Here is a 27,559-nt window from a genome sequence, read left to right on the forward strand (position 1 = left end):
TCTGTGGTTTAACCCACAGCGCCACCCATGTCCCACAAGCCTATCCTACAGGGATACTAAAATGCCCTTCAGCTGGAATAGAGATGTTGTCTCAGATAGCATGGCCAATAGTCCGTGTCATCCAGGAACATCTAGAGGGGCCATAGGTTCCCAACCTAGAGTTAGACTGACCAGAGAAAAAATGCAAAATAGGGCCTTTGTACATCGCTCCATCAAAGCAGCAAACTTGGCAGCATGTACCCAGTGATGGAGGAGGAGTTTTCACCCCCCACGGCAATCTAAACTTTGTCAGAGACTCGTGGTCCAGAGCATCTGTTGGGGGGGGGGGAGAAACACATTAGTGAAAGCCCCTCTTTCTCTCTGCCCTGTAGAAACTCATATCCATTTGGTATTTTGGAACTGTTCCAGCTCCATGCCTAGTTTACCCTCCCCTCCCTCCCTCCTTCCCCTTGCAGCGTCCCCCAATTTCCATTGTGTTGTCCTTCCTGGACCAGCCGTTAGAAAACCAAGGTGATGCCTACTGAGAAATGAAACAGCCCTTTGAGATCTCAGGTTACTTGATTCTTTCTGAGGGCACAAAATGTACCTTGGATTCAGTGCATTCCAGTCCCCGGAATTAGATGACTAGTACTTGACATTTAATTAAATCTGGCTTTTACAGAACAGAGCACAAGGGTGAGGGAGAAAGAGGGCCGTAAGCGAAGAATGTAAGAAAAACCCTGTTGGATGAAACCAAAGGTCCAGCATTTTGTTCCCACAGTGGTTAACCAGAGGCTTTCAGGAGAGCCGCAAGCGGAGGCTGGAACACAAACAGCTCTTTCCTGCTGTTGCTCCTAAGCTGTTTAGTATTCAGTGACATACAGCACAGAACAGGGGCTTCCAAAATGGACCACCAGTGATCTGCAAGCTTCACTCCGGTGGTCCATGGCGTGTTCACAGTAAACACCCGAATTATTCTGAAATTGCATTTTTATTGCTTCTTCCGTTTCTTCTATTGCATTTCACAGCGTTGCAGTTTCAATTCTGCCGCATGCAAATTGCAACACAGCATAAGAAATAAGAGAAACCATAAAAATGCAATTAAAAATCGTGCGGCATCTGACACAGCCAGAAAAATCATTAAGGCTATCAGCAGTTCTCAGAAATGTTTGGGTGCCGTTGAGACAGAAGCTCTGGATCCCAGACTACGCTGATGGCTTGGTTGCTCTCCAGAGACCACAACTGCCTCCAGCTGCCACTTCAAGGCTTCTGCTGCTTTCTGGGTTCGGATCAGAATGGGGAAGCTTTTTCAGCCTCAAGCCTGTATTCATTTTGTTGAATTAATTAAACTAAATAGTGTTAATTGAATTTCAAATGAATGTGCAGCAGTTACAAGCTACCGGTCTCTGCAGCCACAGCAGGCACTGTGATTCTCCAGCCGTTTGACTTCACCCCTGGAGGTGCACTCCATTGTCCTTCGAGACAGACAGATGCCAACAAAACTTGCATTTTATTGTGTTGTGATCGTCGTTAGTGAGTCAAACAGACCCCTGTTCTGAATACAGTGGTACCTTGGTTCTCAAACTTAATCCGTTCCGGAAGTCCGTTCCAAAACCAAAGCGTTCCAAAACCAAGGCGCGCTTTCCCATAGAAAGTAATGCAAAACAAATATTAATCTGTTCCAGATTTTTAAAAACCCCTAAAACAGCAATTTAACATGAATTTTACTATCTAACAAGACCACTGATCCATAAAATTAAAGCAATTATCAATGTACTGTACTATAAAATAAATAAGACAGTATTGCAGATGATAAAAAATTCAAATTAATTATTTCGTTAACTGCACTGATGATAGTCATTGTTATCCATTTCCGCAGTCACACCATCTATCAGTAGCTGAACTGGGTTCCACACAGTCACAAAAAGAAACTAACCGAAAAAGCCTCGCAAACAAAAACGCAAATAAATAGCAAAAACAAAAGCGCCAAACTTAATACGTTCCGGAAGTCTGTTTGGTTCTGAAATGTTTGAAAACCAAGGTGCAGCTTCTGATTAGTGCAGGTGCCCCAGAAGCAGTAGCCAAGAGACATTCGGCTTCTGAAAAACGTTCAAAAACCAGAACACTTACTTCCAGGTTTTCGCCGTTTGGGAACCAAGGCATTTGAGAACCAAGGCACCACTGTAATGTTTTTATCAGGTAGGGTGGCCTGGGGATGAGTTTATGGAACTCATGGGGAGGTGGCTTGAAAAACTTTGGGAACTGCTGCTCTAACCACTCCACCGCAATGCCTCTCTTCCCCTGCTACCGCCAGAGCCAGCAGCGCTGGCAGAACTCCATGTACCACTCGCCACGGCAAACCTTAAATGCGGTCCTTTTTCCTCACCTTGCCTCTTCCTTTCCTTAGAATACGGAAGTCCACCTACCTGCGGTTGCAGCTGCTAGCCAAGGAGGAATACAAGCTCAGCCACCTGATGGAAGAATCCTTGCTGATGGACAAGATCGCGCCCATCTTGTACAAGCTGCACCTGGAAGCAATGGACAGAAGGCTCCGGATAGTCCTCAAGGCCGTCAGTGACTGTATAGAGAAAGATGGCTACAGCAACGTCGTCGAAAATGACTTTGTTTCCGACGTGAACACGATGGCTACCAAGAGGTAGTGGAGATCGCAGGACCACGTTTTTATTGGTTCCGTGAAAGAAAGAACCGGAGCCGGGGAGGGAGGAACAGTCTTGCGAGGGACTGTGTATGCCGCTGTGTGAATTCAGTGAATTCAGAAATTGCGATAATAACCATTCTCAAAGTAGCTAAGGCATTGACTCTGCAGAGGATTTAGCCCTGGGGCTCGGGTGCAACCAGATGGACCAATTTGGATGCCCCTTGGGGAATCTACAAGTTTTTGGCAGATGCGGCCTCCCAGTTGCCACGGCCTCCATGCAGTCCTTCTTCCCTTCAGCCCTAAATTATTTCTTCCCGTTGCCCGTGGCGGCGCAAGGGTTACACCTTGTGGGCGGAGCTTCTGGCAAGCCCCGCCTTGTGTGGTGTTGCTGTAGATCCTGCGATGTGGTTGTGGCCAAGCCCTCTCCAACCTATGCGCAGACACAAGACATACAGGCATGTGGGGCACATGGGCGAAGCATACCAGCAATGTGAGGAAGGGCTTGCAGGAAATTTTGAGGTGGGTAAAAGAATAGTTGTCTATCTCCGGATTAAGTGATTAGAAAAAGAAATGCTCTCATTGCCACACTTTTAAAAAGAGCCGATCCCCAAAACGTGATTTGGAAAAATATTTTGAGAACATGAATTGCCTGGTGGCAAAATGCACTTCTTTCCTTTCCTCTTGAGCTTATTTTGTTTGTACAGAAAGCAGATCTTTATTTAATATTTTGTATTTATATATGGAAAAAGATGTCCTTTTTGTTTTGTTTTTTTTAAAAAAATGCAAGCCTGAGGGAGGGAAGGAGAAAGCAACCGCCTCATGTTCACAGCTCACGATTTACTGTCAAAGAAGGGCCATACAGAAATAATTCAACACTGTTTGCAACTATCCTGGGACTCTTTTCCACTTAGGAATCCCAAGCAGGGAGAGAATCGAACCATTATGTGCTCCCCAAGTTCAAAACTGCATGCACATAGGAAATGTAACATGCCAAGGGGAAGGTTTGGCCTATAAATATTGTTCCTGGCATGCTAGCTTTCAAAGTGCAAAAGAATTGGCAACATGGAAAAAGCTTTCTCCTCCCCCTCCACACCCACAGACACATATTTAAATGGTACAGTCTTATAGAAGAACATGCTTAGGAATCAAAGAATCAGAGAATTGCAGAGTTGAAAGGGACCCCGTGGATCAGCTAGTCCAACCCCCTGCAATGCAGGAATCTCAACTAAAATCATCCATGACATGTGGCCATCCAACTTCTGCTTAAAAACCTCCATTGAAGGAGAGTCCATCACTTTCTGAAGCAGTACGTTCCATTGTCAAACAGCTCTTACTGTCGGATAGCTATTCCTGACGTTTCGTCGGAATCTCCTTGTGACTTGAATCCGTTAGTTTGGGTCCTACCGTCCGGAGCTTGCTCCATCTTCCATATAAAGATGGCTATAATATCTCCTCTCAGTCTGCTCTTGACCAGGCTAAACATACCCAGTTGCCTCAACCATTCCTCATAAGGCTTGGTTTCCAGACCCTTGTTCATCTTGGCCATCCCCTTTTGCACATGTTCCAGCTTTTTAAATTGTGGCGCCAGAACTGCACACAGTACTCTGGGTGTGGTCTGACCAAGGCAGACTAGAATGGTACTATTACTTACTTCTCTTGATGGGGAAGAAATTTGGTTCAGCTGATATTTGAAGGTGAATCTACTTACCGCCATGCTACATGAACCAAAATGCAGCCATCCTTCGAAATTCTGCATTTTGCAGGGCAGTTCTCTAAGCAAGTGCAAAATGTGCAAAAAAACATATGTATGCTCCCATAAAGCTTGGGCCAGAATGAACATATTAGTCTAGCATTTTATTGGTCCAAATCGCTTGGGAAAACATGTGCATTAAGTAAAATTGCAAACCAGAATGTGTATACTAGGAAGAATTTTGCACTAAGATGCTGGTGGATTTTCATGAGGACTTATTTTTAAAAAATTGCAAACTGGTGTGGAAATGTGAAGAAATGAACTCAGCACTGGCAGAAATGAGAAATGAGGAGAAACCGAAATTGAGAGATCCGCCCATCCCTAGCTATACCTTCTGCGTTTATTTCTCAATGTGCCATTAAGATTCTTGTGTTCAGGTTGTTTCCTTCACTTTATTTAAATTGCTTCCGCCCCAACCCCACCCATGTCTGCTCAGCGCTTCAAGGATGGAGACATCTCAGAAACTGTTTTCAAAGGCAGAAAGTCCCACTCGATAAACGGCAACCTGCCTAGACATAGTCAAAGCTACAGCAACATAGTCAAGAAGCGGATTTTGATAATTTGTGCATTGACAGGAATACTTGAATGTGGTTTTACAAAGTGATGTAAAAAAAGATATATGACAAATTGTACTATTTATCCATAAGGAAAAGTAGCGGCTCTTATCTTTCTAGACTGTCATAGCAGAGCAGCTGCTTTCCAGACTTTGCTTTTGATAGTTTTTGTGTAAATATATACATATACGAGTTTAAAAAAAACAACCTGAAGATTAAAAAAACAGACAAAAAAAAGAGGCTGCTTTTGGCAGTGATAGACTTACTTTTGCAGCATTTTTTTTTTTTTTTTGGTGGATTTGTTTGCAATGTGGTCCCAGTGCAATAAAGATATGGCAAATGTGTAGCCAGAAAGTCTATGCGATGCTTATTTTGTCCATTTCAGCAGAACGAAATAAGGGAGAACGAAAACTCGGGAGAACGAACTCACTGTGTAGTAGGGCTTCCCCCCTCCAGATGTGGCTAGACCACAGCTCCCATCACCCCAGCCAACAACATCTGGAGAGCTCCAGGGTCTCCACCCTGCTGTATAATCAGAGAGATATCCCTATGGAAACAGGCTCTGAGCTGGCCCTGCCCAGCCAGTGTCCCCATTGGACAGGAAGGGCTTCCTGTTGGACTGGGAACTTGTCCCAGCAATGAGATTCTCTTCTTGGCTCTGCTGCGTTCTCTGCCTCTCTTGGCTGCGACTTCTTGGCTCCTCTCTGGGTTCCTACTTATCGTCTCTCCTCCGACATATACCTACATCTCAGCCCTGACATCTTGGGTACAAACGGAGCCCTCAGTCACAGGTGCAAAGTCCCAGGACTGCATTCAGGGTTGAATTTCACCTTAAGTGTTCTCTGGCAGCGGCACTTCATGCTGAGGGCATTGCATGCGTGCGTGCATGGCTGGGAGGTCGAAACACCTTTTTCTGCTTGTGTGACAGCCAGATTAGCAGAAGAAGATTCAGCGGCTCTGAAAGGGTGTCACTGTTTATTAGATCAGGAATCCGAGAGCTCAGGGGAATTAACATGACGAAGCGCAATGTCCTCTTGGAAGCTCAGCACACATCCTTCCAAAGGAGGGGGACGGTTGCTTGAGTGCACCTTAAATCAGGGGGAGGAAATTTCCATAGGAATAAGAAAAGTTGCAGGGCTTCAATGGTTATTGTTATTTACAGGGCATTTTCCCAGCCAGAACTGACTGGAACTTTCAGGTGGGTGCCATTGCCATTCTAAGAGAACAAGGAAGGCATTCATGGTGAATTCTGGCAGCTATTTTTCTAGAAAAATAGAACTGGTTATTTCTAATCACACCCCACCTTTGCTCCAGGGGGCATGCATCCCCTCTGTGTTTTATCCTCACAAAAACCCTGTGAGGTAGGTTAATGCTGAGAGACTGTGACTGTTGCAAGGTCACCCAGAGAGCTTCATGACCGAGTGGGAGGATTCGAACCCAGTTCCTACTCTAACCACTACACCACACTGGTTATCAATAAGGTGTGCTATCACAAAACGGAGTTCAGTTGCTTGTTAGTTGTTCAGATCAAGAACCACATAACACCGGTCCTGAGAGATCTGCATTGGCTCCCAGTACTTTTCCAAGCACAATTCAAAGTGTTGGTGCTGACCTTTAAAGCCCTAAACGGCCTCGGTCCTGTATACCTGAAGGAGCGTATCCACCCCCATCGCTCTGAGGGCCTTTTGGCGGTTCCCTCACTGCGAGAAGTGAGGTTACAGGGAACCAGGCAGAGGGTCTTAGTAGTGGCACCCGCCCTGTGGAACACCCTCCCTTCAGATGTGAAGGAAATAAGCAGCTATCCTATCTTTAAAAGACATCTGAAGGCAGCCCTGTTTAGGGAAGTTTTTAATATTTAATGCTGTACTGTTTTTAACACTTGATTGGGAGCCTTCCAGAGTGGCTGGGGAAACTCAGCCAGATGGTTGGGGTATAAATAATAAATTATTATTATTATTATTATTATTATTATTATTATTATTATAGAGGTGAAAAATTTCCTCCACATACCCAGCACACAATAAAGCGAAAGTTGGGATTCGCAGTTCTTTCAAATTCGGCAAATGTTCTGGTGTCGCTGCTTGAGTTTTAGATGTGCCTCTTCAGATTCAAAATCTGAATTTACACTTCAAATGTGAAATGTCGGCAACATGCCATTGAGGCTTTGTTAGTTGTTCTGCGATGGAAGGTTTTGCAGTGCAAACAATTCTACAGAATTTCAGCAGGCAGCTGCGAGATTTGCACTGAACGGAAGAGAAGAGGTATGTGTGCCCTGAAACATTTGCAGGCAAAACAGTGGAAAGTGGGATTGAGTATAACTGCCCCAATACCATCATGAACACAAATAATCATGAACGCACAATAAAAAAAAAGATGTCTCTGCCCATATTCTGAGTCAAAAGCATTTGTCCTAACTCAGTATTGTCTACACCGACACGCAGTGGTTTTGCAGGGTCTCAAAAAATTGAGTCTTTTCCCAGACCTATCTAGAAATGTGAGGGGTTGATCCTGGGCCTTTCTACGTGCAAAGTAGATGCTCTGACATTAAGCAGTGGCCCTTTCCCAGAGTGGTTTTGGCTTCATGGCTTTGTGTTTTGGCAGACATCAAATATGAAACCTCCATAAGCTGTCCAACACTGTCAGTTATTAAATATTTCACAGAGCTGTCAAATAACATTTGAATATTAAACACTATTGCACACCGACCTTCAGATGCTGTCAGATACTAAGATCCATTGTACATCAGCTAAGAAATACTGTCTCCAGTGCTAAATATCATTGCAATGCCATCAAGTCAAATACTGCCAGGCTGCTGCCATTGCATGTCGGGATTAAAGGCTAAAGAGCATTGCATGCCTACTGTCCCAATATCAAATCGGGAAATCAAATATCATATACAATGTCAATTGCAGAGATGATATTCTAAGAATATCTTCCAATACATGTGAAAATGTAAGGTGTCGTCATGTTCTGGCAGCCAAGCTAACCGCAGCATGAGAAATGGCAGGCAGGGCCAGGTGAGATGTTTAATGTGCCTATAGTGAGGTTTTAAGGGACGGGGGTGGCACTGTGGGTTAAATCACAGAGCCTAGGACTTGCCGATCAGAAGGTCGGCGGTTCGAATCCCCGCGACAGGGTGAGCTCCTGTTGCTCGGTCCCTGCTCCTGCCAACCTAGCAGTTCAAAAGCACACCAGTGCAAGTAGATAAATAGGTATCGCTCCGGTGGGAAGGTAAACGGCGTTTCCGTGGGCTGCTCTGGTTTAGCTTAGTCATGCTGGCCACATGACCCGGAAGCTGTACGCCGGCTCCCTCGGCCAATAAAGCGAGATGAGCGCCGCAACCCCAGAGTCGGTCACGACTGAACCTAATGGTCAGGGTCCCTTTACCTTTACCTAGTGAGGTTTAACGGAGAAGGGAAGTGCTTCACTCAGTGGTTTAGCAAGCCACTGGGTGAACTGCCTGCAGCCTCCTTAAAAGGGAGTGAGGCTTGGGACAAAAAGCAAGAAGGCAAGAGACAAACTGGGGGGGACAAACTGGGCGTTGCATCTTCTTATTTGGTGATCACTTGTAGCTGAGTAAGATTGTCTTCCATGAACACGGTCTTAACGGTGAGTCCATAAGTAACTGTGGAGGCCAATTCTGGATCCACACATCCTTCCACAGTGGGGACATTGGTTTCTGGGCAGGAGTTGATCACGGTGAAGGTTTGCCAAACATTTCTTCCTCTTAGCTCATCTCACCCTTTGGTCTTGAGTTCATGCTTCTTCAAAGTCTATGATGCCTTTGGTAGAGACTATACTCCAACTGGAGCACTCGAAAGCCAGTGTTTCCCAGTTATCAGTGTTTATACTGCATTTTTTAAAGATTTGGCTTGAGAGTGTTTTGAATTTTATTATTACGGTCACAGACCAGTTCCGGCTCACTTACAATATCTTGAAAATCACAAAACACACCAGGAATACATTGAATTGCAATTGGGTATAACAGAGACAATACAGATATAGCGGCAGTTAAAAATATATATTAAATCTTGATCACTAAAATATAACCTAAAATTGTCATTTAAAACCTTAATCATTTTGGTAGTACAGCTTGTTCCCTAAGTTTTTTTTTTTAAATGATATTTATTAAGGTTTCCAATAAAAAGAACACATCAATAAAAAATTAAAAAGAAAAAAGAAAAATACACAATTCAAAAAGACACAATATATAATCCAAAAAAAAACACCAAAAAAAAGACAAAAAAGAAAACAGTTAAAAACAATACCACCTTTTCATCACCATTTTTAAATTTACTTATTTTCTGGACCTCCTCATACCTCCCTCTTTTGTATTCCAGTTCAATTTGTTTGTCCAGCAGTTTCTTTCCCTCTTTTTTAATCCCAATCCTTAATCTTAATATAATATAACATTAAATTTTTACCTCTCAAATACCAAATTTCCATTTCCTTTAACTTTTTTTTTTTTAATCCTAATCCTTAATCTTGATCTATATATAACTTTAAAGCCTGTATAGCTAGAAGCCACTTATTTTCAATCCAACATCACTCTAACATTCTTTAATTTTGCAATGTTTCTGCAGATAGTCTTTGAATTTCTTCCAATCTTCCTCCACCGACTCTTCTCCCTGGTCACGGATTCTGCCAGTCATTTCCGCCAGTTCCATATAATCCATCAGTTTCATCTGCCATTCCTCCAGTGTGGGGAGCTCTTGTGTCTTCCAATACTTTGCGATGAGTATTCTTGCTGCTGTTGTTGCGTACAGAAAGAAAGTTCTATCCTTTTTTAACACCGTTTGGCTGACTATGCCCAGGAGAAAGGCCTCTGGTTTCTTGAGGAAGGTATATTTAAATACCTTTTTTAATTCATTATATATCATTTCCCAGAAAGACTTAATCTTTGGGCACGTCCACCAAAGGTGAAAAAATGTACCTTCAGTTTCTTTACATTTCCAACATTTATTATCGGGCAAATGATAGATTTTTGCAAGCTTGACTGGGGTTATGTACCACCTGTATATCATTTTCATAATATTCTCTCTTAGGGCATTACATGCCGTAAATTTCATACCTGTGGTCCATAACTGTTCCCAGTCAGCAAACATAATGTTGTGTCCAACGTCTTGTGCCCATTTAATTTTCATCCTGAGTGTTCCATTTCAGCAGCAAGTTATACATTCTTGACAAATTCTTAGTTTTGGGTTCTAACAGTTCCAGCTTGTTCCCTAAGTTTTATGGCAGTTACACAGAATTTGGCCACCCTTAGCGTGATCTCTAGATCCTTGTCCTCTACCAGGAGTTTTAGACATTGACGTTTGGACCCATTTGAAGATTGGCTTGAGAGCGTCTTTAAACCTCTTTTGTTGTCCACCGATATTTCGCTTTCCATTCTTAAGTTGGGAATAGAGTAGTTGCTTTGGAAGACAATAATCAGGCACCTGAACAGCATGCCCAGTCCAACGAAGTTGATGTTGAAGAATCATTGTTTTGACACTGGTGATCTTTGCCAGGGGCGGAGGAAGGGGGTGCAGTGGCTGCGGGCTGCCCTGGGTGTCACCACTAAAGGGGGTGACAAAATGCCAGGCGGCATTCACCATGGGGCCTGCAGCATGCCCGAGCCACATGTCTCTCCTGGGAGATATGTGGTGGCTTAGGTGCGCGCAGGCTCTGGGCTGCCCAAACGGTCCTTCCGCTACCTCCCCCCCACCAGCTGTAGGGCAGCTGAGTGGGAGGAGGCAGGCAGACTCCGGAGCCCCCACAGCGCACCCTGCCTATGGACAGCTCGCCCAGCCCCTATGAGCGACTCTCACCACCCCTGGGCGTGCCGCCCCAGGTGCCCAAGCGGCTTCCACCGCTTATCTTTGCTTCAAGTACACTGCTTCAAGTACATTAGGGATGCAGGTGGCGCTGTGGATTAAACCACAGAGCCTAGGACTTGCCGATCAGAAGGTCAGCGGTTCGAATCCCCGCGATGGGGTGAGCGCCCGTTGCTTGGTCCCTGCTCCTGCCAGCCTAGCAGTTCGAAAGCACGTCAAGTGCAAGTAGATAAATAGGTACCGCTGCAGCGGGAAGGTAAACGGCATTTCCGTGCGCTGCTCTGGTTCGCCAGGAGCAGCTTAGTCATGCTGGCCACATGACCCGGAAGCTGTATGCCGGCTCCCTCGGCCAATAAAGCGAGATGAGTGCCGCAACCCTAGAGTCGGTCACGACTGGACCTAATGGTCAGGGGTCTCTTTACCTTTACCTTACACTGACATTAGTTTGCCCATCTTCCATGCAGCTGGAGTCAGGAAGCAAAGCAGACCCAAAGCTGAGGACCAACCAAGGAATAACATTCATACCCCTCCTGCCTTGCAGTTCTTGGTCAAATAAGAGCTTGCCAAGCCCACAAAAGGACTACCTTCATAATCAGTTGTTGATCAGATGCATCCAGCCCTGACTTCTGATTCTTCAGAGCCCAAACCCCTGATTTTTCAAGTTCCTCCCTAACTCAGCTCCATCCCCTCAACTCACCAGAAGGCCAGTATTTATTTTATTTTTAAAAACCAGAGGCTGGCAGATGCCAGATCAACGGGTCACATCCAAGGCAAGGCCTTTTGACAGGTTCCGTTCTAAACTGCAAAGAGAACTCTCTCCAGACTCTCCGTATAATCAGTGTTAACAATTCCCCAGAAAGCTAAGAGGCACTTAAAATCTTTTTTTCCCTAGCCCTCAAAGCGTGCTATTGTGAGCCTTTGATAAATAAATAAGCTGAACGTCTTTCTCACTGTCTCAGGCATAATTCCCACTATAAATAGCCCATTCTGTTGATTTTTAAATAATTCTTATTAATCAGCAAAGCCAGTGGCAGTTTTATAAAAGCCAGATTAAGTCCATTATATTTCTCTGACTGTCCTATTCACCGCTGAATGGTTTTACTGATTCTCTGGGTTCCTTACTTAATGCTGTTCAAAAAAAATATATTATTGTGATATGCCTTGACATTCATCTTACTCCTTTAATTTATATATATATATATTTATTCTTTCCTTGCATGGGGGATTCAGCTATGCTTCTTTATAAACCTCTCAACATCAGAGGTTTCTCAAAGTTGGGCAGCTTTTTGAAAGAGGTGTTGGGCAGAGTAATCCTATTAGTGTGGGGGAGAGGGAAAATTTGTGGGGAGTCACCAAACCCACCCACCCACCCACCCACCCACACCCCACCCCGTTTGTGCCGGCCAAGATAGAATGGAGAAAATATATTTGGAGGGGAGAGCCCTCACACTTTAGAGCAAATAATTAGGGAACAAGAAATAGTGTCATTGGAGTCAGGGTCTGGGACCCAAAGTCCCTGTGGTGAGCCTATAACAGGAGATGGAGCATAAGGAAACTCTGCCCACCTTCCACAGTGGGCGGTGTTGCGGCTGGGCATCTAGGACCTTCAGTGACCCGGCTGTGGGGTGGAGGGATGCCGCCCGTGTCATACTGACTCCCGGCCGTGTCACACCCTTGTAGCAATCGCCACAACTTTGTAAGGTCAGACATTGGGTTAGCCTTTGTTTATGGGACAGGAGGTTGTAGCTTCCGCCAGCCCCTCCGCAATAAGGGTATCCTGTTAAAGGGATCTGGGGGTGTGGATCCCGTCTGAAGCCTGGGCATTGGCTAGGGCCATGCCACAACCCCAATGGGGACCCCATGAGATGCCCCAATTTTACATATGTAATAATAATAATAATAATAATAATAATAATAATAATAATAATTTATTTATACCCTGCCCTCCCCAGCCAGAGCCAGGCTCAGGGCAGCTAACACCAATTAAATTTCAGTAAAAACATAATAAGAAAAAAAGAAAAAAAAATTAAAATACAGTGGTACCTCGGGTTACATACGCTTCAGGTTACAGACGCTTTAGGTTACAGACTCCGCTAACCCAGAAATACTACCTCGGGTTTAGAACTTTGCTTCAGGATGAGAAAAGAAATTGTGATCCAGTGGTGTGGCAGCAGCGGGAGGCCTCATTAGCTAAAGTGGTCTTCAGGTTAAGAACAGTTTCAGGTTAAGAATGGATCTCCGGAACGAATTAAGTTCTTAACCCGAGGTACCACTATACAGGTTAAAATGCAATTTAAAATGCAGCGTCATTTTAAAAGTCAAAACCCTAAGGGGAGGGGAACCTAAGGGTCAGATTGAGTCCAAACCAAAGGCCAGGCAGACCAGCTCTGTCTTGCAGGCCCTGCGGAAAGATGTCAAGTCCCGCAGGGCCCTAGTCTCTTGTGACAGAGCATTCCACCAAGACGGGGCCAGTACTGAAAAGGCCCTGACCCTAGTTGAGACCAACCTAACCACCTTGTGACTTGGGACCTCCAAAATGTTGTCATTTGTGGACCTTAAGGTCCTCCATGGGGCATACCAGGAGAGGCGGTCCCGTACGTACATAGAGCTTTAAAGGTCAAAACCAGCACCTTAAACCTGACCCTATACTCCACCGGGAGCCAGTGCAGTTGGTAATGCACTGAAGGAATGTGATCCTGCGGCAAGGCTGTCCTACTGGTGGTTTACCCTTAATGAGACTCCCTGAAGACTGGCAGGAGTCGGGATATAGCCGGGGTTCACCCAATGCCTAAGCCAAACTGCTCACATCTGTAACCAATAAAGTTGTGGCCTAATTTATCCCATTAACCTAAAATATTTGTGTCCATGTGTTTATTATCTGAGGGAACTGTGGGGCATGGAAGTAGGGGAAGGAAAATGGGGAAAGGACAAGCCCAGAGGAGGAGTCCAGGGATGAAAAGGGGTGTGTGAGCTCTTGTAGAAAAAGTCCCATCCAGTAGGATTATATTAGCTCTCTAAGGACCCTATGGAGGGCAAGAAGTGATGGATAAACATAGAGTAACTATAACATCTAGTATCTCACCTTGAGTTCCACAATGGAAGAAAGATGGGATAGAAGTCTGCTAAATAAATAATACAACACACACACACAAATTTATGGATTCTATTTATGGCTTGTATATGTTTCCCAATAAAGGCAGTTCTTTGGACGGCTTACAACAGAACTAAGAACTGCCAGATACCCAAACCATAAAAGCGTAATTGATACTTTGCTAGCAGCTGCCCGATCAGTGCAGATAGCACGGCAAATTGAAATCTATCAAAACACCTACAGAATTAGATTGGGGTTTTTTAAAAAAAATCTGGGGTTTATTCATGACGGATAAATTAGCACGGCAAATTAGGACTCCAAAAGGGATCGTTTTATGGAAGAAAGTTGGTGAGCAATCACATATTTGGAAACTGAGCCTATGAACTGGGATGAGGAAACAAGGAGCGCATGATATATTTGTACTAATTGCCTCTGAAGAAATTGCTTTCTGTTTGTTTTACGCTAAGTGAACCCGAATAAAAGTTTGCAACAGGGGAGGGTAATTATAATTATTTTTGTTATTTTCAGGGAAGTAAGGGGGATCATTGTTTCATGCTTTATGCATTATGGGCTATGAAAATTCAAGGAAACGACAAGTTGCCCAAACCATAAAAGACTAACATAGCACATTACAGCATACAAGCAGCAACAGAGGATAATATCAATATAGCAAAACTCCCAACAGCCCCCACCCCCTGCCTCAAAGTTTCAACAGCTCTTTAAACTCCCCAAATACCCAAGAGATACAGAAAGCATTAAGAGTTTTCCAGATCTGAAAGCCCAGGAAAATGAAAAACATTTCCCCCGGCATAGAAAAGACTGTAGCTTATGTGCCAGGTGAACCTCTGGGAAGGGCATTCCATGCCATCCTGGAAAAAGTACTCCTCTCAGATAGCCACCCACTGAACTGGCAGGGGCACAAGAAATGGTCTCAGATAAGCATTGATCGGTGAAAATATACAACTTGCTGCTGAAGTATGACACGGAGCAGATCAGGTTAAAGATTACTGTATATATGGTTTAATGGGCTCAGAAAGTTGGAAGAATGAGGAAATCCCAACAAAAGAACAGTGGCAAGAGAAACTGGTGAATTATGCAGAACTGGCTAAATTGACATATAAACTGCGAGATAAGGACAACTGTGACTTTAAAGAAGAATGGGAACTTTTCACAAATTACTTAAAAAGACAACAAAATGAATTGGACTCCTTGGCAGGTTTTGAATAAACATACACAAATTTATTGATTGATAATATTTTAGATAGATAATGTAAGGATCTGCATAATAACAATAACAAATTTATAACATGCAGAGAATAATATGTGTTGAGAAATAAAGAGAGAGGAGCTGAGTGAAGTCTCTGGGGGAGGGAAGGTTTGAGGGGGGGATGGGGGAAAATAATGAATATGATATGTTTTGATAAGTTGTTATGTTAAAATTGCATATATATATATATATATATATATATATATATATATAAAGTTGGGGGAAATATACCAATGGAGGTTTGGGAGAAGCTGCAGATAATTGCACAGTTCTCCCTGCATTCAGGGAGGAGGGGGAAATTGTTATAAAATAATGTGCAAGTGGTCTATTATTTATCCAAATAAATAAATAAAAAATATTCCCTCACATGTTGGAAATGTCAGAAAGGAAAATACGCCCCCCCCCCAATGTGGTGGAAATGTGAACTAGCAAAAAGGAAAAAGGAAAAGAACGGATAAAAGCTGAGTTAGGAAGAATTTTGGGTGATGAGGTTCCACTGGATCCAGTAACATTTCTGTCAAATTATTTGGAAAGATTGACAAAGAAAGAACATAAAGAATTGAGTTATTATTTATCAGCAGCTTCCAGAATCTTAAACACTGGGGAATGTCAAAGAATGGCACGATAAAATATGGGACAGTAAATAATGGCAGAATGAATGTATTATGTAAAATTCAAGGATTACAATTATAGGCAAAAAAAAAAAAAAAAAATTATGTGAAGAAGGAACCAATTTGTGGATTATTGTAAGCTACCCGGAGTATATCCGAGTGCTAGTTATTGATGACGGCAGCTGGATATTGTTTGTATAATGAGCCTCTCTTCTTTTTGTCAATATGGCTTTGAAAAGTGTGTGTGTGAAAAGATGATTATCAGATCCAGGTATGTACCTATGGAGAGAAGTGTTCCTTCAGACAAGACGAATAATTATTCATACAACATATAACAACATTTCTGGCATTTGCTATCATCATCATCATCATCATCATCACTATCTCCATTTACATGTTGCTTACTACCTATGAAATGTATCAAAACAACTTACAACAGCGAAAACCATAGAAATGCAAAACTATTAAACTAGGTGCTCATTCTACAATATTAGAACAAGGAGAAATCTCACCCCGTCCCACTAAAAGATGAAAACCCCAGTGTTATTTTTGCTATGTTTACTAGAACCACACCAGTGTGCTCCCCTAAATCCACCTCTGACCTATATGGCCAGTCTAGACCGCATTGCCCTCACTCTAGTAGGTTTCATTTTTGTCTAATGATGTCACCTTAGTGATGTCAATTGCCATTGTAATGCCATCATGCCCAGTATGTGATTCCTGATTGGCAAGAACAACACAAGGATGAATGAAGGAGGGGAGTGGGATGGCCATGGACTTTGGGGAAAGTGGCTGCAGACAGCCCCAAACTTAGTTATCAGTTGTGTTTTTGTGGAGCTAGGAAAGCCCTCTATACATTTACCTTAGCTGTATTGTCTTTTGTTTGACAGGAATTGACTTCGTGTTGGCCTTTGGCCATCACTCTGTCTTTGAGACTCTACTTTCAAAACAGACTTGTTAATTCCTGGAAAGCAGGAAGAGGGAAACTCATCTGTTATTCATGCGCGTGGCTGTATGGATGTGTATCGGGCCCCGCTGGGATTCTGGAGTTCTGGCAGATGAGATAATACGTTGGCACCAGCGGAGGAAAGAGTGGAAGAAGTGGAAGATCTATGGCAAGGAGCAGAGTCCTATCGCAGCTCAGATCCGTGTACTGAGGAGGCCCACAAACTACTAAGGAGGAAAGTACAGTTGGAGACAAAATGTCTTTGAATACCAGTTGCTGGGAACTGTAAGGGGGAAAGTGTGTTATTGCACTCAGGTCCTGCTTATCGGCTTCTCATTGGATCACCTGGTTGGCCACCGTACGAACAGGATGCTGGACTATTGGCCTCATCCAGCAGGGGTCTTCTTATGCTCTTAGGAACACATTTCAACAAGTCCATTTCTCAAAGGAGCTTCAGTTGTTATAGAATGCAGATGGGCAGGCGAGAAGGGACAGGAAGCACAAGTGACATACTTCCTGTTCTCTGCACTTATTTGTATTGCTTGTCCTCTTCGTACTGCTTCCCTGCTTCTCTTGCAATTGAATGTTACATTCTTACTGCAAGGACAAGCCAGTGTGGTGTAGTGGTTAAGAGTGGTAGTCTCGTAATCTGGGGAACCGGGTTCGCGTCTGCGCTCCTTCACATGCAGCTGCTGGGTGACCTTGGGCTAGTCACACTTCTTTTAAGTCTCGCAGCTCCACTCACCTCACAGAGTGTTTGTTGTGGGAGAGGAAGGGAAAGGAGAATGTTAGCCACTTTGAGATTCCTTAAAGGGAGTGAAAGGCGGGATATCAAATCCAAACTCTTCTTCTTCTTCTTCTTTCCGAGTCCCGCCCCACAAAAGCCCATCCTTTCTGATGTCTCCATCATCATCCAAAGGCAGCTTCAGAAGTGGAAAGAGTTGGCAAGATCCAGAAAGTGGAAAATCATGGTGTCTTAAGCCCTTTAAGAGATACCTAAGGCAGTAACTCATATGATGATGGATGATTCGGGTATACTGGACTTCACAGCGCCTTTATCAAAACAGCTAGACATTGACAATATGGCATTGAAAACACCTCTTTGAGGTATCTGAAGAAGTGTGCTTGCACACGAAAGCTCATACCAAGAACTAACTTAGTTGGTCTTAAAGGTGCTACTGGAAGGATTTTTTTTATTTTGACTATGGCAGACCAACACGGCTACCTATCTGTAACCTCTTTGAATAATTATTATTTATTAAATTTCTATAGAGCCCATCATATGATGTTCACAGGGTAGTTTGCAATATGAAAACACAAAAATGCATAACATAGTAACAAACAAAAACAATAACGTTCTCCAGTTTAAAAGGCCATTAGGTTGTTTATTTAGCCAAAGACCTGGGACAAATGGAATGTCTTTGCCTGGCACCTTAAGATATGTAATGAAGGCACCAGGTGAGCCTCCTTGGAGAGAGCATTCCACAAGCAGGTAGCTACCACACACACAAAAAAGGCCCACTTGCATGTTGCCATCCTCTGGAACTTTTGTGGAGGGGGCCCATGAAGAAGGGCCTCAGATGATGATTACAGGGTCCAGGTCAGTTCATATGGGGAGAGGCATATGATATGGGCATGTCCTGTGCTTAGGTATGGAATAATATGTCCATTTCAGTTTTCTGAATTTCTCAAACATTTTGAAAGTAACTTCAGTTCTCCAGAATTCTAAAGTAATTTGCTATTTTAAAAAAGCAACTCGTGAAAACTCCTCCATGTTTTCGTGCAAATGTCTCCTAATAAACATGTTTTTGTATGCAGTTTTGATTAATGGATAACTTTTCCGGTAGCAATTTCTCCTAATACAATGCATTTTTCTATGTCGTTTTTTGCTAATATATTGCATTTTTAAGCACAAATTAGTCTAATATATGCATTTTTGTAAACATTGCTTGGTTGGAGAACTGCATCACAAAATTCAGAGAAGTGCAAATTTTGAAGGATGGCTGGACTCTGGTTCCCACGCTTTGGGTTGACAATCTTAGAGACTGGCAACCCCAGAGGTGATGCCAACTGGGCTCACAGGGACAGGGTGGTGTGTGACTGGGCAACAACAGCAAGGAGGAAAGTCCACCAGCAATATTTTCCACCAAAACCTAGAATTGGCCTTGGCTTTATATGATTCCAAAAGATAGCGATTTCTTCCATTTATCCAGAAATGTGCATATGCAATTTCAAGGTCCTTTGGCCATTATCTCACAAGTGCTACTGCCCCAAAGAGCTTTATTCGGAAACCCACAGTCCTCCGCTCCACAATTTCCCATGTATCATATTTAAGTAAGATGCAGGATGAAGTTATGGTGACTGACAATAATTTTCATCACCGGGGCTGCCGAAATTGTAGCTAGAGCCCTCGTGCCCCATTACTTCCCCAGGCGAAGATCCACTTGATTTATGGAAAACTGCAATATATATCATCCTGTTCGGGCCTGCAGGCATGCTGCAATCATTATGAATGCAGCCCCAGTGAATGATGAATAATCCTCTTCCCTGCATAATCTCAGACCTACCAGACGTCGGCTTTGAGGGTCTCGCTGACCAGGACTTTAAAGTCATATTTGAGTACAGACTATTATTTATTAACAGAACTCTGTTGGAGGGAAAGCCTGCATAATGTGATAGTAGTTATTGCATGCAACATCTCTGTTCAAGTAGCATCACAGCTGATAAAGGCCAAAGCATCCGCAGTCCAAGGTAGTGGGTAGGTTTTGCCCATATTGCTAGGTTCTCCTCAAACATTTTATTTCATCTTTTCCCATCATTGCATTTAATTGTATCCTGGAAGAACAAGGTGGTGTAGGTGGTTCTCTTCCTCCCCATTTTATCCTTGCAATAGCCCTGTGAGGTAGGTTAGACTGAGAGGCAGTGACTGGCCCAAGGTCAGTCACCCACCCAGAGACTCGTAATCTGGTGAACCGGGTTCGCTTCCCTGCTTCTCCACATGCAGCTGCTGGGTGACCTTGGGCCAGTCACACTTCTCTGAAGTCTCTCAGCCCCACTCACCTCACAGAGTGTTTGTTGTGGGGGAGGAAGGGAAAGGAGAATGTTAGCCGTTTTGAGACTCCTTCGGGTAGTGATAAAGCAGGATATCAAATCCAAACTCTTCTTCTTCTTAACTTCATGGCTGAGCAGGGATTTGAACCCTGGTCTCCCAGGTCCTAGTCTAACACTCTCACCCTACACCACACTGACGGCCATTTGTGTTTGTGGGTAAATTAAGACGCCTAGGGTGTCTATTTATGGCTCACTGTCATGGACTAGTTGGATACAGAGGAATGGTAGGAGGAAACAGCTGGGGAACTATCAAGGGAAGAAGGCTTAGAGCCTGGGGAATGGTGGTAGGACGACGGTGAGTGGTCAGAGCAGCAGTGCAGCTAGCCGCTCAGTTGCCTGCGGCGGTGCGCTGACCCTACAGCCAGGGGCAGAGCGAGCCACCCATAGGGGCGGGGCAAGCTGCCCATGGGGCAGGGCGTGCCAAGGCAAGGCGCACTGCATGGAGTCTCTCCACAACCTCCCCCTCAGCTGTAGGGTGGCTGAGGTGGTGGGCAGACGCAAGCCCAACACTGCTCGAAAAAGCAGTATGGAGCTTGCAGGCAGTCCGCCCACCACATCCCCCTCAGGAGAGATGCGTGGCTCAGGCACACTGCAGGCCCCATGGTGTGATGCCCAGTGCCCCCCGCCTCACCTAGCTACAACTCGGGTTTAGGCAGATTCATGGAAGAGAGGCCCATCGAAGGTTACTAACCATAAAGGCTGTGCTCTGCTATGCAAATTTGAAGGCAGCAATGCTTCTGGTTTCCGGAAATCACTTGAGGGGAGAGTGCTCCTTCAGTGGCGTAGGAAGGGGTGTGCAGTTTTTTTCAAAAACACGTATTTTTGCCATTTTGTCACCCCCCTCAGTGATGACACCCGGGGCAGCCTGCACCCACCACACACCCCTTCCCATGCCACTGGGTCAGAGGGAGAAGACGGGGTAGGGGAGGGTGTTGGAAGCTAGGAGGGAACAGGGCTTAGTGAGCTGAGAGAGCCTTATGACAGAGATCACAGAGTCCAGAATCAGAGGCAGCAGCTGAAGCAGGAGCTGCCAAATATCAATTCAGACCATTGGCCCCTTTTGCTCAGTAGCGTCCACAGTGATGGGCAGAGGCTCTCCAGGATTTCAGACAGGGCACATTGCCAGCCAGCCATACCTGGATAGGTTTGCCCAGTCAGGAGCATCCTGGACTCTGAGACTGCAGAGTCCAAATTTGAGCCCTAGACCCTGGTGATGTCATGGGGATGGGCCCTGGAGACAGAGGTTAATTGGGAGAGGGGAGGGAAGGAGAGCAGACCCTCCACAGTGCATGTCCCATAATTACACATACAGTGGTACCTTGGGTTAAGTACTTAATTCGTTCTGGAGGTCCGTTCTTAACCTGAAACTGTTCTTAACCTGAAGCACCACTTTAGCTAATGGGGCCTCCCACTGCCGTCGCGCTGCCGGAGCACGATTTCTGTTCTCATCCTGAAGCAAAGTTCTTAACCCGAGGTACTATTTCTGGGTTAGCGGAGTCTGTAACCTGAAGCGTAAGTAACCTGAAGTGTATGTAACCTGAGGTACCACTGTACATACACAAGTATGTATGTGTGTATATCAGTGTTCCCCAACCTTGGGCCTCCAGCTGTTTCTGGACTACAACTCCCATCATCCCTTGCTAGCAAGACCAGTGGTCAAGGATGATGGGGATTGTAGTCCAAAAACAGCTGGAGGCCCAAGGTTGGGGAACACTGGTGTATATCACTCTTGCCCACATGGAGATTCAAGCCCTCCACATGCTGAATGATGAGGACGAGGAAAACCTGGAGACTTCACTTTAGACCTGGAGGTCCAGCAACCAAATATCTGGCTGTGCTGATGTTTGAACCCAGGATTTTCTGCATGCAAAGCAGACGAGCTACCTTGTCTTCCCTATGCTTCATAGGGTCATAGCCCACGGTCAACCAGGGCATGGGTAAGATTGGCCAGGCTCTCTCTGCCTGGGGAAGAGTTTCAGATGATGCACCAGATTTTCTATTAGAAGGCCTTTCTGCTCACACCCAACTCTAGCATCTCCCCAGGGCATTGCTAAAACCTTTAGATATTATGGCTTGGGACCTGCATGAATTAGGGATTGCTTTCCCAATCAAGGGAGGAAAACCCAGACTTCTTGTACAAGCAGCTGAGGTGGAGGCATATTCAAATAAGTTCACACCATGAGGGGGGAAAGATAAATTAGTTGCACCCTGTTCCAACAGCGCAACTGTCCCCTGTGAGAAAAGGTGCGATTTCCAATCTGTTTTTGATGAACAGCTGTTTCTGCTCGGCTGTCTCCACATAACAAATACATTCCTAGCACTTAAAATGAATTAGCTTCCTCGAATCTCCCCAATAATTTTTTTTTAAAAAAAACAAACTGGCACATGCCTCTGCTTATTTATTCATTCATTAGTTCTTATTTTTAATGCACTGTGATTATACTGCTATAGATATCGTTCTCAAGGGAATCCCAGGGGAGGAGGCTATACATTCTTCATACAAACACATCTTCTTCCATAAATTAGAGGGAAGGCTTTCAAAGCGAAGCAAAACCTTCATTTCCTCATTTTTCTTACGTTTTTCTCAAGGAGGAGGAGGAGGAAGGCATTGAGCTGAGGTAATTGCTTAAAAAGACACCAGCCTTCTCAAGTGCAAATGGGTTTAGTGAAGTCTCTTTTGAAACGCAGGAAGATGCCTTGTTTGTTTACTACATTTATATACCACCTTTATCTTCCAAGGAGCTCAAGGTGGTGTATGTGGGCCTCCCTCTTCTCATTTCATCCTCACAACAACGCCGTGAGGTAAGCTAGGCTGAGAGACAGTGGCTGGCCCAAGGTCACCCAGTAAGTTTCATGGCTGAGTGGGGATTTGAACCTCAGTCTCCCACGTCTTAGTCCAACACTTTAACCACAACGCCACGCTTGGTTCCAGAACTGTCTACACCACAAGTGCAAAATCGTTTTTCTGTCAAGAGTCACTTGGGGATCAATCCGCTGAAGATTGTGGTGGGAAGAACCCAGACAATCTGGGCAAATCTGTCCATTTCATCTCCCTTCCCCACCAGTTTCTCATTTTCCGTAGTCTTAAGTTTGGTCCACCCCATTTCTGCAATGTTTTGTGCCCTTTGAAAAAGTCCTTAGGAAAGTTTGTCACTGTTTAAGTCCCAATGTACACATTCTTGCAAAGCAATTTCCCTTAATATAATGCAGTTCTGTATGCTGCTTTCACTAATATGTGCATTTCATTGCACACTTTAGCCCAGTGATATGCAATTTTGTCTCCGTTGCCAGAAGCAGAAATGCTTCTGAATACAGTGGTACCTCAGGTTACATACACTTCAGGTTACAGATTCTGCTAACCCAGAAATAGTACCTCGGGTTAAGAACTTTGCTTCAGGATGAGAACAGAAATCATGCTCTGACGGCGGCACGGCAGCAATGGGAGGTCCCATTAGCTAAAGTGGTGCTTCAGGTTAAGAACAGTTTCAGGTTAAGAACGGACCTCCAGAACGAATTAAGTACATAACCAGAGGTACCACTGTACCGGTTTCTGGAAACCTCTGGAAGCAAGAGTGCTTTTATGCTTGAATCCTGCTTGCGGGTTTCCCGCAGGAATCTGGTTGGCCACTGTGAGAACAGGAAGCTAGACTAGAGTGGTCCATTGGCCAGATGCAGCAGGCTCTTCTATGTTCTTGACAGTGGCACAGGCTGCCTCCAGAAGTGGTGGTCTCTACATCGCCAGAACTGTTTAAGCAGAGGTTGCAGAGGAACATGTAGTTGCATTCTGCATTGTGGATCCCGGCCAAGAGGTGAGACCAGATGACCTTCTAGCACCCCTTCCAACTGATTCGATGCCCTAATTCAATGCTCAGTCCTCGCTTCAGAATGACTTGGGGCTTCCCAGAAGAAAATGAAACAGCCACAGAACATCCCTCCCCGAACTTTCTGCAACTAATAACAAAGACCTAATTATATATTTAAAGATGAGGAGGGGGGTGAAGGAGGGGGAGGCAGAGGGAAGCAGCTTCAGGGAGCAGAGCTGATCTGAATTCACTGTTATCTCCAGCGGCTCGTCTGATTAATGGTTATGCCTCTTGCTGTTTCTGTTTGATAGGTGCAGGGATATGCGGGGGGGGGGGGAGAGGGACGTGTGTTCTTCATAATTGCCTCAGAGCCTGAATCAATGAGGCTTTCTCTTCCAGAGTAAACAATTTTCCTCTCCCTCCCCCTTCCCTGCTTCTAAAATCACATTTGGAAAAAAAGAAAAAGAAGTGTTGAAATCTGAGCTGGCTAAATTGGCACGAAAGGTTTCATGAGTTTGAAAGCTGATATCAGGGTTTCTCTTTGGGGCTTTTTGGGGGGGCTATGCTTGCACCAGGAAGGAGAGAAAGGCTGCAGATTAATAGGAACATTAATAGGAACACTGAGCCAGACTCCCTGGTCCGTCTACTTCAGTATTGTCTACACTGACTGGCGAAGGGATGCGGGCGGCGCTGTGGTCTAAAACACTGAGCCTCTTGGGCTTTCCGATCAGAAGGTCGGCAGTTCCCTGTGATGGGGTGAGCTCCCGTTGCTCTGTCCCATCTCCTGCCAACTTAGCAGTTCAAAAGCACGCCAACGCAAGTAGATAAATAGGTACCACTGTAGCGAGAAGGTAAATGGCATTTCTGTGCACTTTGGTTTCCATCACAGTGTCCTGTTGCACCAGAAGCGGTTTAGTCCTGCTGGCCACATGACCCGGGAAGCTGTCTGTGGACAAACGCTGGCTCCCTCGGCCTGAACGTGAAATGAGCATCACAACCCCATAGTCGACTTTGACTGGACTTAACCGTCCAGGGGTCCTCTACACTGATTGGCAGCAACTCTCCAGGGTTTCAGACAAGGAGATGTCATTGGGGATTAAACCTGGGACCTTCTGCATGCAAAGCGGATGATCTGCTGTTGAGCTGATGGTCTTCCATTCATTGCTAGCATTTGCATGCAGATACACACACACACACAGGGACGTGGGTGGCGCTGTGGGTTAAACCACAGAGCCTAGGACTTGCCGATCAGAAGGTCAGCGGTTCAAATCCCCATGACGGGGTGAGCTCCCGTTGCTCGGTCCCTGCTCCTGCCAACCTAGCAGTTCGAAAGCACCTCAAAGTGCAAGTAGATAAATAGGTACCACTCTGGCGGGAAGGTAAATGGCATTTCCGTGTGCTGCTCTGGTTCTCCAAAAGTGGCTTAGTCATGCTGGCCACATGACCCGGAAGCTGTACGCCGGCTCCCTCGGCCAATAAAGCGAGATGAGCGCTGCAACCCCAGAGTCGGTCACGACTGTACCTAATGGTCCCTTTACCTTTACCTTACACACACACACACACACACACACACACACACACACTTCAATGGAAACAAAGGAAGCTGCCTTACCCCAGGTCAGACCATTTGTCCACATGGCCCACCCAGGAGAGTCTACTCAAGCCTTCATCCAACCTTATGCACTTCAGATGGTTCGAACTGCCAACTTCATTCAGCCCAGACCAGAATGACCAGTGGGCAGGGATGGTGATAAGGGCTGTAGCTCAATGATAGGGCACCTGTTTTGCATTCAAATGGTCCCACCTCCGATCCCTGACATCTCCAGGTTGGGCTAGGAGAGAGACTGATATCCTGGAGAGTTGCTATTCAACAGTGTAGGCAGTACTGAACCAAATGGACCCAATGGTCTGATTCTGTATCATCAAACTGTAGAGTTGGAAGGGTCCCTGAGGGTCATCTGGTCCAACCCCCTGCAAGGCAGGAATCTCAACTAAAGCTTCCATGACAGATGGCCATCCAACCTCTGCCTAAAAACCTCCAAGGAAGAAGAATCCACTAACTTCTGAGGGAGACCATTTCTCCCTCAAACAGCTCTTATTGTCAGAAATGTTTACTTTCATGTTTAGTCAGATGATTTTTAGCAGGCTTGTTTTCTCCTGCCCTGGAGACTAGGACATGAACATGACCCGGAAAACTGTCTGTGGACAAACGCCGGCTCCCTCGGCCTAAAAGCAAGATGAGCGCTGCAACCCCATAGTCGCCTTTGACTGGACTTAACCATCCTGGGGTCCCTTAGAGGGACAACAAATCTGAATTTCCAGTAACACACTGAAACACTGTGCTGAAGGGAAGCCCCTTGGGGATTCGGGACTCTGCGTGGAAAAGTGAGGAGTCGTGATGGCTTAAGGGCTTTTTGTGATGATCCTGGTATTTGTGGGGCAGTTGGAGGGTATGGTAGGGCCTCTTCCCTAAGCCATGCAGGCAAGCAAAAGCACCTAAAGATGTGTCAGAGCAGGGCTGGTGAATGATGTGGTCTGAGGAAGTGTCCTGAGGACCAGAAGGAGTGGACAGGTGGGCCTCATTTGGTCCAGGGCCTGAGGTTCCTAACCCCTGATTTAGAAGAAAGGAATTTAAATGCATTGCATATTTCTTAATCTGAGTGCTTCTCAGTACTCCCAGTGAGTATTTTTAGCCCTATCCCTTCGGGTACTTTATCTGTGATTTCTTTTTCCGTATTCCAAGCTCTTTTATGTGAGCATAAGGAGATACTTTTTTTTTACCCCTTTGACACCAGGTTGGTGATAAGTTCTTGATAACTACTGCTTGTGATCCTGGGTATCAGTGGGGCTGTGGCTGATAGGGCACCCGCTTCAGCCAGGAGGAGCAGGGAGCACGTTCCTGCACTCTCTAATTGATAAAAGCTTGTTTTGAACAGAGAACAGACAGAAGTCGACATATAGATTGCTCAGGGGGGCTTCTGATAATGGAAGTTGTTCCGTTTCCAGATATATAGGCACTTCATTTTCATGCACTTAGCGAACCTGAGAATTCTTGTGCAAATTAATATGAGTATATAAAACTGCCTTTGTGCAGAGTCAGATCACAGGGCCATCTGCTGAGGCTGGCAGTAGCTCCTTAGGGCCTCAACTGGTGAGACTTTCCCATCTTTGATGTTGGGGATTATATTTGGCAACCCCTGTGCACTGTACATTCAAAGCAGCATGATGCTACCTTAAACAGTCATGCCTTCCCCCAAGGAATCATGGGAAGTGTGGTCAGCCAAGGGTGCTAAGCGTTGTTAGCAGGGCCCTATCCCCCTCATGTTGTCGTTTAGTCGTTTAGTCGTGTCCGACTCTTCGTGACCCCATGGACCAGAGCACGCCAGGCACTTCTGTCTTCCACTGCCTCCCACAGTTTGGTCAAACTCATGCTGGTAGCTTCGAGAACACTGTCCAACCACCTCGTCATCTGTCGTCCCCTTCTCCTTGTGCCCTCCATCTTTCCCAACATCAGGGTCTTTTCCAGGGAGTCTTCTCTTCTCATGAGTTGGCCAAAGTATTGGAGTCTCAGCTTCACAATCTGTCCTTCCAGTGAGCACTCAGGGCTGATTTCCTTCAGAATGGAGAGGTTTGATCTTCTTGCAGTCCATGGAACTCTCAAGAGTCTCCTCCAGCACCATAATTCAAAAGCATCAATTCTTCAGTGATCAGCCTTCTTTATCGTCCAGGTCTCACTTCCATACATCACTACTGGGAAAACTATCCCCCTTATAGAATTACAATTTCTAGAGTGGTTCAACAATCAGTCCCTTTCCCCAGGGAACTCTTGGAATTGTAACTCTATGAGGGAGATAGCAGACTGTCAGGATGCTGTCAGTGGCTCCTGGCTAGTTGCCCAGGAAAGTATAAAGACAAGGAAAAGTTTCTTACAGTCCGTTTTTTATTTCAAACTTTACAGAGAGAGGCTACAGA

The 27,559-nt window shown here is 45.1% G+C and overlaps 1 protein-coding gene across 1 annotated transcript in view; it reads left to right on the forward strand.

Moving 5' to 3' along the window:
- The window catches only part of FAM20C (FAM20C golgi associated secretory pathway kinase), a 103,730-nt gene extending 98,431 nt beyond the window's left edge, over window positions 1-5,299 (forward strand). The window contains exon 10 of the mRNA XM_080981057.1: window positions 2,387-5,299. Within this exon, the coding sequence (XP_080837183.1) occupies window positions 2,387-2,639 (253 nt within the window). The 3' untranslated portion in view covers window positions 2,640-5,299. The remainder of the gene's footprint in view (window positions 1-2,386) is intronic.
- Window positions 5,300-27,559: the final 22,260 nt, after the last annotated feature.

The sequence above is a fragment of the Podarcis pityusensis genome (genome assembly GCF_964106645.2).
Source record: "Podarcis pityusensis genome assembly, chromosome: 14".
Classification (NCBI taxonomy): Eukaryota; Metazoa; Chordata; class Lepidosauria; order Squamata; family Lacertidae; genus Podarcis; species Podarcis pityusensis.